General features: G+C 39.0%; 4 protein-coding genes across 4 annotated transcripts; all 4 read right to left on the bottom strand.

Moving 5' to 3' along the window:
* Window position 1: 1 nt before the first annotated feature.
* Window positions 2-1379, bottom strand: LOC135934365 (tectonic-like complex member MKS1). Its single transcript, XM_065476062.1, has 4 exons — window positions 1232-1379; window positions 1029-1178; window positions 542-789; window positions 2-268 (listed from the first exon to the last, which is right to left on the bottom strand). The coding sequence occupies exons 1-4, from the start codon at window positions 1332-1334 to the stop codon at window positions 2-4; spliced, it is 768 nt and encodes a 255-aa protein (XP_065332134.1). The 5' UTR covers window positions 1335-1379.
* A 148-nt stretch (window positions 1380-1527) lies between these two features.
* Window positions 1528-3774, bottom strand: LOC135934364 (peroxisomal sarcosine oxidase-like). Its single transcript, XM_065476061.1, has 8 exons — window positions 3666-3774; window positions 3384-3609; window positions 2702-2939; window positions 2456-2639; window positions 2255-2400; window positions 2035-2187; window positions 1906-1981; window positions 1528-1842 (listed from the first exon to the last, which is right to left on the bottom strand). Exons 1-8 carry the CDS (start codon window positions 3697-3699, stop codon window positions 1724-1726), a joined length of 1176 nt encoding a protein of 391 aa, XP_065332133.1. The 5' UTR covers window positions 3700-3774; the 3' UTR covers window positions 1528-1723.
* Window positions 3775-4458: 684 nt separating this feature from the next.
* LOC135948304 (peroxisomal sarcosine oxidase-like) lies at window positions 4459-6488 on the bottom strand. The gene is made up of 7 exons (XM_065497512.1): window positions 6354-6488; window positions 5977-6199; window positions 5286-5707; window positions 5087-5232; window positions 4877-5029; window positions 4742-4817; window positions 4459-4683 (listed from the first exon to the last, which is right to left on the bottom strand). The coding sequence occupies exons 1-7, from the start codon at window positions 6421-6423 to the stop codon at window positions 4559-4561; spliced, it is 1215 nt and encodes a 404-aa protein (XP_065353584.1). The 5' UTR covers window positions 6424-6488; the 3' UTR covers window positions 4459-4558.
* Window positions 6489-6541: 53 nt separating this feature from the next.
* Window positions 6542-8444, bottom strand: LOC135948305 (peroxisomal sarcosine oxidase-like). The gene is made up of 8 exons (XM_065497513.1): window positions 8292-8444; window positions 8000-8225; window positions 7554-7788; window positions 7308-7491; window positions 7110-7255; window positions 6898-7050; window positions 6762-6837; window positions 6542-6701 (listed from the first exon to the last, which is right to left on the bottom strand). Exons 1-8 carry the CDS (start codon window positions 8323-8325, stop codon window positions 6592-6594), a joined length of 1164 nt encoding a protein of 387 aa, XP_065353585.1. The 5' UTR covers window positions 8326-8444; the 3' UTR covers window positions 6542-6591.
* Between the last annotated feature and the right edge of the window lie 4228 nt (window positions 8445-12672).

Here is a 12672-nt window from a genome sequence, read left to right as displayed (position 1 = left end):
TTTAGTCTGATTGCCTTCCGTCCATCATCATCCTCATAGCTTCACGAACGCTGGCCATTCTGCTTTTCACTCTCAAATAGGCAGCTATAACTTGGTCCACGGACGAAACCAACTGGTCACTCCTCCCACTTTGCATCTTTCTCCCAAGCAAAGTTGATTTGGCCAATATCTTTCCATCTTTTGGCCCCTGAAGCCCAACTTCCAATGTCACGTTCACTTGTCCTGAGCTGATGGTGCAGAGTCCAAAGCGACTCAAAACGTCTTTACCCTAAAATAAATGTTAATTTTAAAATCTCTCTAAACGCACTAGCCAAATAGCATCTGTAGAACGGAAATATGATTTTAATTTGATCACTATTGAGTATTGTCTGATCCAAAAATTTTGGTCCAAAATTTCAGGTGTTTCAATCACATATCATTTAACACTGAACGACCACAGAAGACGTGTGATTCATTTTTCTACAGTAGCAACAATGAATGGAAAAATAGCAAATTTTCGTCATTATCATTCACGTAGCATTTTCTCGTTTGGATCGGGCACCTGTGTGTCAGCCAATGAGCAGCCCAAATCCTTGAGCTGTGGAGTGCCCCCGATAAAAAACCGCCGCATTTGTGCAACACGCGCCGCGTGGCTGTGCATTGAGGAGGGCACAGGGCGCCAGGTGGCGATGGTCAGACTATGATGCCCAGGGCTGGTCGAAATCGCTGTGAACCCATAGCCCTCGGTGCAGAAGCGTTGCCACCAGTCGAGCGACGATACTTCCACCACAAGTTTTGGCACTTCAAAAACTGAAACAGTGCAAATTTTGTTCATTTATTCGCACCATTAGTTGTTCGTTTGGAGAAAAATTTCTTGTGAACAATGTGGCATTGTGATGCGAATATTTTATTGCCCATAGTTAATTTCAAACATATCGCCGTTTAACACAACATTTAAAAAAATATTTGACTGAAACACACAGAAAGATACAGCATTGCAGGTTTTTATTAAACATCTCTAGCTTAAATCAAAATCTTTATAAAAATACCAGTATCCACGGGAGCAATAAGTTTTGCCTCGAAATATTGGTTAAAATGTGCTGTTGAGATGGATTTTCCCTCATCTCCAAATGGCTTTCTCGTTTGCTGGGCGAAGTGCGTGGTGCCACACAATTTGCTTTCCTCTTGACAGGTCCAACCTAAGGGAAAATTTCAAAGTCTATCGCTCTGACAAATTTGTAAGAACTCGAACCGTTAGGGACTAATATGCAGTAACTGAGGAATAATGATTCCGCGTCAAAATGTTGAGCACTTGAGATTTCGCCCCGCAAATAAAACACCACCGTTGCACTCATGGCGCAGCACAACACAGCTAATAGTTTTGGAATGTGCACTCTTGTTTAGCTCGCTGCCGCCACTCAAGCGACCAATGAATGTCTCGCTTGTTCGCGCACCCTCTTCCACCCCTACAATATCATTAGCGCGCGGAACAGTTTGGCACCAGGTGCGCATAAGGTTGTATGGATTGATAATGTCAGTCACGCCTGCTAGATTTGAAATCGTCGTTAATTGTATATGTTTATTAATTACTTGTTCATTAAAACTTGTATACAATACAATATGGTCAGAATAAAAATATATTTTAAGAAAGTTGGCATAGCAATTTTCTGGAAGGCTAATTACTTATTTTTAATGCGGAATATTGGATATTTTGGTTCTTTTCAACTTTTCCAAACATTGATCGCTAATCAGTTGAAAATCTGATCAATCGGAAAGCGGTAGAATCAAGAATCTTTTCCTCCTGTGGATTCAGGAGCTGCTTAATCATTATTCCAACAGCTGGCGCCTTTTTGAACCCGATCCCTGAAACAAACAATGAAAAGATCATTTCACATCACCTTAATAACACGCGGTTTTTTTTAAAACCTGAGAATCCACAGCCAAAGGCGATGTTGCTGTGCCCAGGCACGGTGTCCAAAATGCAGGTCAAGTCAGGCGTCACCTGATTTTATGTATTTCAATAAATTTGGCAATTGTTGCAATGAATCATCCTACGGTATACATGCAAGTTTCCACTATAGATGGCTTGCTTTCTAGTCCAGGAAAATATTTTTCAATGTAATCGGCCATGGAAGAGTAGTCGGGAGCGCCGACGTTTTTATCTCGGTCGTCAGGCTCGACTTTGTCCGTGTAAGACGGGTTGCAGAGCTGTGTTTTAAAACCCATATTATTGTTAATTAAATAATTTTCCATGTGTGATTCTTCTCCCACACACCTTATACATGTGCGGGTATTCGAGTTCAGGAATGCCCCAGAAATCGCCCTCACCGCAGTCGATGAAGGTGGATGGAATAGCACCAGGACCATTTTCCTTTATTTTCCAATAAAAAACCAATATCCGCAGCGCCTCCAAGGGTAACTCTGAAAGGCGAAATGAATACTTATGCCGCTCGTGCGTATTATGCGTTTGTTTTACTTGTTGGTAGCAAAGGGTCGATTAATTTGGAGGCCCACGGCCCAGCGCAAATGGCCAACTTGGAAGCAGTCACACTGGCTGCCTGATTATTGAATCGACCTCTGACGGTGACCCTCTCGCCGGGCACCACTGACGTCACCTCGAAACCGTCCCGAATTACGCCTCCCCGCTTTTTGAACTCGCTCTAGCGCAGATGTGATTATTAACATGACTCTAGATTTTATTTTTTGTTTGTGTAATTCAAACCTGCACCGTGGCTACGCATTTGTCAGCGCGCAAAATTCCGGCGGTGTGCTCGACACAGGCGCGGTGTTGGCTGCTGAACTTGGCCTGCGGAAACTGAGTTTCCAGCTCCTCTCTAGACAGCTCCTTCAATTGAATGTCAGCATCTGGCTGCTTGGCTTTTTCTTCATTCACACAGGCGATAATTTTGTCCATCTTTTTATACCCCTTGCCATCAGCAATCAGTAGCAGTGGTTTTGGTCTGCAAAAGCAAACTTAAATTAAATTCCACAAAATGCATAAGAGATTTCACAATAAATATAATTATTTGAGGACAATTTATTTAAATATTTCATTAGGAAAAATCTAAGGGCGCTGCAATTGTGTGAACTGAAATTATCCTAATTTGTTTTGAACATAATTAAAAATTACGCAGCAGATTTTGCGTCAATTTAGATTTAAATTCGTATCGCCAGTTACTAATTTGATCTAGTTAGTGATATTTAGACTTATGAAAGTCATTTTTTAAAAAATATTGTCATACATCCACAGATTTTACAATGACCACTCCCACAAGCGAACAAATGGAAAAATCAGTAGTAGAATTAAATTCACCCCACATGGTTTTTCCGGTTTCTTTATAGTCTATATACTACTTGTTTAATAAAAAAATAACCAAATGTCGTTTATCTAAGAAAAACATTACACCAAAATATCAACTCCTGACTCCGCCTGAAGTTTCTGCCACTCCCTGAAGGCTGTCGGCATTATCGCCGTGTGGAAAGCGTCTGGATAGGCATTTCTTATGATTCTAGTTTGGCCGTGGGAACTGCCGCGGCTGTGGGGCAGAGGGAATCGTTCTAGCAACAGAACTGATGGTTTCTTATCAGCCCCTTTCACCAATTGGTACGCTGTCCACGACCCTTCGATTCCTATGCCGATAAAAATTTCACTTTGGATGGCCTAAATAATAATAATAACGTCCTACCTGCCCCCACGACAATATAATCATAGTGCTCCATATTTATGCTTCTCGTCTCAACGGCGGGAGTTGAAATATATATACTGAGAAGGCATTCGCTGAACACACTTGCAGCATCTGGTGGACCGAATCGATTTTTTGCATTTTATCTTTCGGGGTGGGGGGGGGGAGGGGGAGAGCCAGTATACTCAAGTCGTTGACAAAATCTTGCTTATCACGTCTCGTGTAAATAAAAGCTTAATTTAACATTGCGTGACTTTATTTTTTTAGGTATAATTAAATTAATATAGCCTACGCTAATATGCCTAACTAATATGCCTATACGCATGATAATTGTGACAAGTGTAGCCCATAGAATATTTTGAGGCGAGAAGAGGAACGTTATTATGAATTTGTTTTTTAGGGATGATTTTAGTTACTCCTACAATATTGAGAAATATATTAAAATTGTGTCAGGTATGTTTTTAAACAACCTTTGGTCTTTGTCCCGAGTGAGGTAGAATAATTATTTTATAATTTTTACGCCACTCAAAGATTTCGAAAAAGGCAGCTTATATGCGAGTAAATCTGACATAAAATTATTTGGATTTTAAATATGTGAATTCAATGTCTTAATCTCATTTGATAAAACAATTATACATATTTTAAGCTTTATTATACAGTAATGCTTGGGTTCCTTTCGTTCTCTTGACTTTCAATCCTTGCATACTATCTTTCCGATCTTTCCCTTTTATCTGAGAGCAATATTATCACAAGTGGTATCATGCCATATGGGATTTGATCAATTAAATACACTTGATCTTTGTAATCCTCCTTTAATCAATTATGGTCGTAGAGCTAAAAATATAGCTCCATTCCAGACAAATAAGAAATCATGTGCCGCGATACCATTGAAGTCTTTAAAGTTGGCTTTTCATGAATCGCGACACAGAAAATGGTGTCTCATCAAAGCTCATCTTTGTTTGGGGTTTTAATATTTCCTTCAACATTAATCCAACGCTCGGGGCTTTTTTAAATCCACTCCCTGTGAAACCACACACATATTTCAGAAGAGATATTTTTTACATTAAATAAAGCTGTACCAGAGAATCCACACGCGTAAGCGATGTTTGCACTGTCAGGAATGATATCAAGGATGAACACCTCATCAGGGGTTGACTGTAATAAATAATAATGGAAACAATAAAAATTCGCGTAATACTTTCTAAAAAGCTCACGGTATATATGCACGTTTCTAAAATGGAAGGCGTTTCTTCCATTCCTGGAAAGTGGTCTCTTAGGTGCCGAGCCAACTGAGGCGGCTGGGTCTGCTCAGCGTTTAAATCCCTTTTGTCTGGGTCGATTTCATAGAGAATCAAGTTGCTGCTATACTGTTTTACTTATTAATAAATACATTAAATTTTCTCGTTCAGAAGAAGGGAGTATACCTTGACCAAATCTTTGTACTCGATTTCTGGTATACTCCAAAAGTCTCCAGCGCCAAGATCTTTGTAAATCGCCGTGATGACGCCTGGGCCGTTCTTTTTCACTTTCCAATAATATACAGGGACCCTGTAAACCTTCAGTGGCAAACCTAAAGATGGAATAAATTTAATCGAAAGGAGATATAAAATACACTCTACTCACGAATGCCCTTCAAAAGTGGCTCGACCATCTTTTTAGCCCAGGGTCCTGGACAAAGGGCCACCTTGTCTGCCGTCAATTTGACAGTTCTGCCCTTGCACACACCCTCGATCACGACGATTTTCCCAGGAATAATTCTAGTAACTTCAAATCCATCTCTGATGACGCCGCCGTGCTTCCGAAATTGGTTTTGAACCGCCATGAGACACTTGTCGGCGTACAAAATTCCAGCACTGTATTCAACAAATGCTCTTCGGTTGTTGGGAAACTTTGCTTGCGGAAAATTTGCAGCCAACTCTGCCGGGCTGAGCTCTTTAAAGGCAACATCATATCCCGGCTTTTCCTTTAGTTCCTTCAGGCAAGCGAGCGTCCTGTCCATTCTTTCATAACCAGTCTCGTCAGATACGCAAAGTAGTGGTTTTGTCCTAAAAGTGGCGCATTGATTCAGATAAAATCGGTTAAAATATGCTTCTATTTTATGAAAGCTGTCTCATTACAATTCATCTTTTAATACAAATGTTAAAAAATTAAGCATATGAATTTATTTTTTTTTAAACTCGATTTTAATGCCTTTAATACAAAAAACGAAAACTAAGAGTGCTTAATTTATATAACTTTCGAGCAGGCACTGCTCCTGAATCAGCTTGCCTTGTGATAAATGTTCACCCAAATAAAATTAAATAACTCTACTTACACCAAGAGATCTACCCCAGCGTCCTTCTCGAGCTTCCTCCATTCTTTGTAGGAATACGGCATCAGAGCGGCCTGGAAGCTCTCGGCGTAAGCGTGTCTTATAATTCTGCTTTGTCCGTGCGAGCTTCCACGGTTGTGTGGCAAATGGTATTGCTCCAGCAATAAAACGGACGGCTTTTCTTCGTCCCTTACTATTTGGTATGCTGCCCATGATCCCTCGATTCCTATTTTGATAACAAAATTGTAGGGCCAATTTGAAATTGCATGCAGACAGAACAGTATTCATAAGAGAAGCTAAATACAAAATTAAGTTCAATAAAAGCCTTATGAAAAATTTATTTCTCTCGTAAATTGAGGAAATATCCAGCAATAATATACCTGCACCAACGACTATGTACTGAAAATGCTCCATTCTCTCCACAATCTGGCTGCACATAAGAATTACCATATCAACCCTCCTTATATTTGAGGACGATAATTTTATCTTTCAAGATATACTCACTTATCACAGCACACGCTTCACACAAAAATATCATTTATGAGAACCACATATAGATATCGATCAATTGAAGGTGAATGTTAAAAATTTATTTTTGTATGCAGTGACAACAAATAGTTAGAATCTCTTCAGCGAAAAAGGCTTCATGTCAAAGTCTTGTTTATCCTCAGGGTTCAACAACTGTTTCAGCATGAGTCCTACACAAGGTCCTTTTTTGAATCCGGTACCTGAGAGAAGTAAAATTTAATTTGTAGAACAATTAATCTGTGAAACTGTCGAGCGCATACCAGAAAATCCACAAGCAAATGCGATTCTTGGGTCCCCAGGAATATTGTCAATTATGCTCACGTTGTCAGGAGAAACCTGCAAATTATATTATAAAATTAATTAAACAGTGTAATTTTATTAAATATCGTTTGATACCGTGTACATGCAGGTTTCAATAATTGAAGGAGTATCCTCCAGCCCAGGAAAGTGTTTTTTGACGTAATTTGTCAGCTCTTGGTGGTTTGGGTGCTCAAAGGCTTTGTCGCGGTCGTCGGGATCAGCCTCGTCCGCAGTACTGTGGCTGCAGAGCTTCAATTGTCGAGTTAACTTAAAACTGAGCATTATTTTCCATTAAAAACACAGTCAACCTTTATTAAGCCCTTGTATTCCAGCTCGGGAATTCCCCAGAACTCTCCCGCTCCGTGATCAATGTACGAAGCAGGAATCATCCCTGGGCCATTTTCCTTTATCTTCCAGTAGAAAACAGGCACTCTCAGTGTTTTCAAGGGAATTTCTGTTGGTCAGATTATTTTACCGCAATTCTCACGATAGAAATTCAATTTTACTCCTGTCCAAAAGTGGCTCTAGCAATTTTTTGGCCCACGGCCCACTGCAAATGGCAAGCTTTCCTGTCACCACTGTGCTATCCTTGCCCTCGTGCTGGCCTTTGACCTGTACTCGCTCCCCGGGCACGATTGAGGTTACAACAAATCCGTCTTTTATCGTACCGCCGAGCCTTTTGAATTGCGCCTATATTTACCAAAAAATATTCTCGAGATTAATACGATCAAGAATTTGTTACAATTACAGACCTGAACTGTGGCCAAGCATTTGTCTGCGAGAAGAATTCCAGCGCTGTACTCAACGCAGCCGCGGTGGTTTGGTGAAAATGAAGCTTGAGGGAATTCACGAGCCAAATCCTGGAACGACAGCTCTTTGAACGAAATTTCATTTCCTCCTTTCGCCTGCTCTTCTCGCAATCGTGAGATCGTGTTGTCCAGGCCTCCATACCCGGTTTCATCGGCTACGCACAGCAGAGACTTCGGTCTGCGGTTTAAAACAGCAGTTTTGTTTAAAGAATGGTTAAATTTAAAATTAGAAATTAACATGTTCGGCATTTGATATTTTTCCCATACTTAAAAATACTCCATCGTGGTTAGTCTAGCCAAATGCGTGTAACTCATCTTCTATTTAATTTAAATATTAAATAAATTTGAGTACCACATTGCTTAGAGATTCAAAAGTTTTTAAATTTTACATGAGCAATCGTTCTCCTGAGTCCTTTTCCAGTTGTTTCCACTCTGAAAAAGCCTGTGGCATCAACGCAGTGTGGAAGTCCTCGGGGTAAGCGTGCCTGATTATTCTCGTTTGCCCGTGGGAACTGCCGCGGCTGTGTGGCAGTGGAAAGCGCTCCAAGAGCAAAACCGACGCTTTTCTTTTGGCATCTCGAATGAGCTGATATGCGGTCCACGAACCCTCGATGCCTGTAAAAATTGATCTGTTTGGTCAAACGTGTGCCTGTTTTTTAATGAAAACGTCATTGTCATTACCAGATCCAATCACCACGTAGTCAAAATTCTCCATTCCGAATTGAGATTTCGATTTGGGTGTGCATTTGGTGGCGCCTGGCAACACTCACGTAGAGGACTGCGCTCTGGCTGCCGCTCAAAACATCAAGCGAAACCAATGAAACCGGCCGGTCATGTGACGTACGCTCAATATCTAGACCCACGTGATTATTAAATGCCAAGGACATGAGACAACATACGAGATCAAAAATTTTAAATATGCTTTTAAGAATTTCTGACGGTCAAATTTTAATATTTCTCTGAATTTTTTCTAGCCGGTGTCAATTGCAACTTAGCCGGTAGCTATAATAACTCTCTGAATCACAAAAATTACGATTCAGTAATTCATTCACAAATTTCTCTCGTCATGATCACCAAAGCAAAAGGCCTCTGACATTCTCGGCAAAATTGATAATAATTTATGAAATTCGCAAATTTTAATTTGCCCTAAAAATCATAAAAATTTTAGCCAAGCACCATGTTTTGAGTAATTCAGCCCTCTTTAGCTGAACCTAGCGCAAATTTAATCCACCACATGAGAACATGCAACTCTATGTGGAGCGTGATTATTTGAAAACTGATTCATTCGAGTTTTGGATATGGGCTGTTTGCTCTAGAAAAAAGTTAATGGCACGCGACATCAAAGTTTCCTTGAGTAGAAATTACGGTGCAAATATTCCAGAAATATTTATCAAAGCGCAGAATGTGATCAGATATTTAAAAGATTTTCAAGATTTTTTAAACTCAATTAAGCAAAAAAGGTCTCTTCTCCGAAGTAATATTTGGGTAAATGGCGCGATTTGTATGGCATAGTGAATTAATTGTAAAATATTTAACAAACTTTTTTAGTTCATTTTACTTTATATTGTCCTGACAATGGCTAACAGAGTTTCGTGAGTTATGCATACCGCGTGACATTCCTAGAGTGCACGTTGCCTATCTCAAAGCCTCTTTTTAACTCTATAATCAGCATCCTTTGATATCGTTGTAAAGTTGATTCTGTTGGTATAGCTTAACAAAACTTACCTCCGAATTCAGACTTATCTGTTTCAAATGAACTTTCTTGAAAGCAACTCTCACACACTTAATCGCACAAATAAAAGGGGTTTGAAATCGCACTTTGATATTTGCGTTTGAATCAAAACTCTTGCAAGTTTCTCCTATACCAATAATTAAATTTGATATCTATTTCAAATTTTATTTATTACATTTACTTAAACGTGTAGGCTAGTCAAGTGTCTCACCTTTCACACCACTAGATGCAAAAATGTCAATACGATTAGACGTGATTGCTATCACATGTTTCTTGCACACAATGACAAAGCTAGCAGTCAGACATGTCAATGAAACTTTAGTAGCTCGAACTTTACTTGAGACGGTCTGAAGAAAGCGAGATTGTGATCACATTCTCACTACTTTGTGACATTAGAATATGCATACAATTAAATATGAAATGATTCATTTCACCTAACAAGACGTACTTGATATGCAGCAGAAAGAATGTCACACTGAATCGTAATTTAACAAAATCTGTGTTATAAAAACTGATTATGAGAAGGAAGGTGAAATTTATTATTGATTTGTGATGACAGGAATTGGAATAATTAAAAAATAAATAAATATCAACGAATTTCACGGTATGATTTCGTTACTTTTTAAATCACCCAGGTAAAATTTTGTCTTTAAAGTAATTGATATTGATTCATTTTATAGAAAAGATAATTATACCTTTTTTGTTAAAAAAGATCGCGCATCATTAAAACTGTAATTGATTCCTCATTTTAAAAAGGTAAGTATTTCTCAGTTAAGCACAGGTATGAGAATTAACGGTATTCAACTAACTCTCAGATATATGGTTTTTGGCAATTTGGCGAACAGACAAGAATCCTGTCAGTCTCAATACATCAAAATTGAAATGGTGCGACTTTCAGTGAGCCTGGTAGTAGACACGGAATCCATACGAGAACCTGCACAGCACCATCACCGAGTTTTCATAATACATTAATCAATCTCTCATCCAATCAGGGATGTAACGAATGTGGAGAACACGCGTAACCACAAAATACTTCAGCCGCAGAGATGGGAGATAGAGTTAAACTCAGTGGAAATTTCATTCAATTGCCGCCTGTGAGAGTTTTTTGTACGCACAATCGCTCAACGACTAACAAAGGCAAATAATGTCGCAAATAACGCTTCGCAAACTTGGAAACGTTAATGGTTTCAACCAATAGCTGCTATACCAATCCAAAAGTCGGTACTGGTTGGGTATATAGAAAGTATTTCGGAAAAATGGGATAATTATTTTAGAATTGAATTGATTTGTATACCGACCAAATTATTTCTGGAAGAGAAATTTCGGCTGTGGAAGTTCGAACTTTGTATTTGTTAGGGAGATATTGTGATACGTGTGTTCATTAGCTTTTAGTCTACTGTTCATATTTTAACGGAATAGAAACAACAAATATTGAGCATTTAGGACCAATTTATGCAACTAGATTTGGGAGTCGGCCATATATTTAATATTTAAATTTGATTTCTCCAGTATGAAACTCATAGATTAAGTTCACACGCCAGTTGTTAGTCTTGTTTCCACTGTCAGATTAATTTTGACGCATAATGATAGCGTTCTTTCTGCGATAAAACCGATCGAGATATTTTGGGAGAAATCGAACTGCACCCAGTATTTCTCATTATGCTAATTCCACAAGTATATTTGCTCTTCCCAGCCGCAAGATCTTGCACAACGCACGTTGTTTGATTCGAAGAGACAAGCGGCGAGAAACGGAACAGCGTGCGGCCAAACTAGTAGACACAAAAAGCGATTGTCTTTCACTTTTTCTCAACAAGTGCTCAAAATAGAAACATTATTTTGATGGCAGGTGCCAACGACGCAGCAGATCGGAGAGTGGCCGCCCGAGTGAGGGAGATCGGCAGATTAAACATGAACAATTTATTATTTCGCTCGGCACGACAGTCAAGCTCGCAGATTGGGTTTCTAGCCACGATTATGTGTACTATCACACTATCACAAACAGTGTATTATAAGAGCGTGCGACTTCTCACTGTAGCAGAGTAAATATTGCATCAAAAGTTATGGTACTACCTGCCAGCGTTTGTATTTCCCTGCTTATGATTCTACAGCTAAGGATAATCAATTAAGGGCATAGCAGCTTGGCCGAACGCACGAGAGTGCTTTTCCCATTGAATTTCGTTTCATAATTTTATGATAACCGTGCATTTTTACATTAATCAGTGGCAGGTGACACAAGCCGTGCAAACGAGGAAAGCGTAATTTGATGTGCTCCAGTTTCATACAGATAAATCCGCATCAGCTGCATGGTCCTCTCTCTGCCACTTGTTTGCCATGTCTGCTGAGGCGAAAGTAGATAGAGCTGCAAACCAAATTTATTCAAATGCAATGTCCAAGCAAGCAATCTGTTCAGAGCAAAAAATCTTCTGATGTTCATTCCTTCAAAATCGATCTCTTCTAATTCATACCAATATATTGAATTGAACTTTCTTTTTAATAGCTCTTGCCTCTTACGGAATTCATATTTATGGCAATTTTGTTTGCGTTTTGCAATTTTGCTTAAATTTTATTCAAAGGTGATATTTTTATTCAAGTAGTAAATCACATAAAAGGTGTTATGCTTATTTGTGATGATAAATTAAATGAAAGCGTTGATCATGATTTATCCCATTTATTGTTTATTAAAAAGTTGTTGAAGTAATAAATTGGAAACCAATGATGAAATAAGGAAATCCAGCTTTTGCTTTTAATTTAAAATTGTAGCATAAATAATTAAAAATATCCGACAACTGCCATAAAGTATGAGTCGGCATACGGCGCCTTTAGGCGTGGGAACAATGTTTTCATTGCGTGTCAGCCAGCTGTTTTGTTTAAAGAATGCATACATTGCACACTTAAGTTTTATCGATCAACGACGGAGAGGTCACATTTATGGCTTGACACCTCTCCAACCCTCTGCCATAAACTCAAACCTAAACAAGCGAGAATAAAAGTAGATTTCCCTTTAGAGGCTGATCTAATCAGACACATTGCACATTGTCATATTACTTTTGTAAGATAGCACGATTTTGATATTTAAAGTTACTCGATCTCAGCATGTTTTGTCTTTCATTTAAAACAAGTAATGGGACCAGACTATAGCAACAGCACAAACCCATTCAGCAACTCCTGGGTGCGCTAACTTGATTTATGCGTGAGTGTAATTCAGCATTTATATTACGCGATTAAGACAGCTCGAACTAATTTTAGAAGCTTTTGGGTGGATATAATTAATTGTTTTGGTGCTGGTTTCACACCTTCCATAGATCAAACGTGAGTCCACTTCTCTTAATT

Source organism: Cloeon dipterum, chromosome 1, assembly GCF_949628265.1.
Source record: "Cloeon dipterum chromosome 1, ieCloDipt1.1, whole genome shotgun sequence".
In the NCBI taxonomy this organism is placed as follows: Eukaryota; Metazoa; Arthropoda; class Insecta; order Ephemeroptera; family Baetidae; genus Cloeon; species Cloeon dipterum.
Note: the sequence above shows the minus strand (reverse complement) of the source record. Positions and strands in the feature narration are given on the sequence as shown.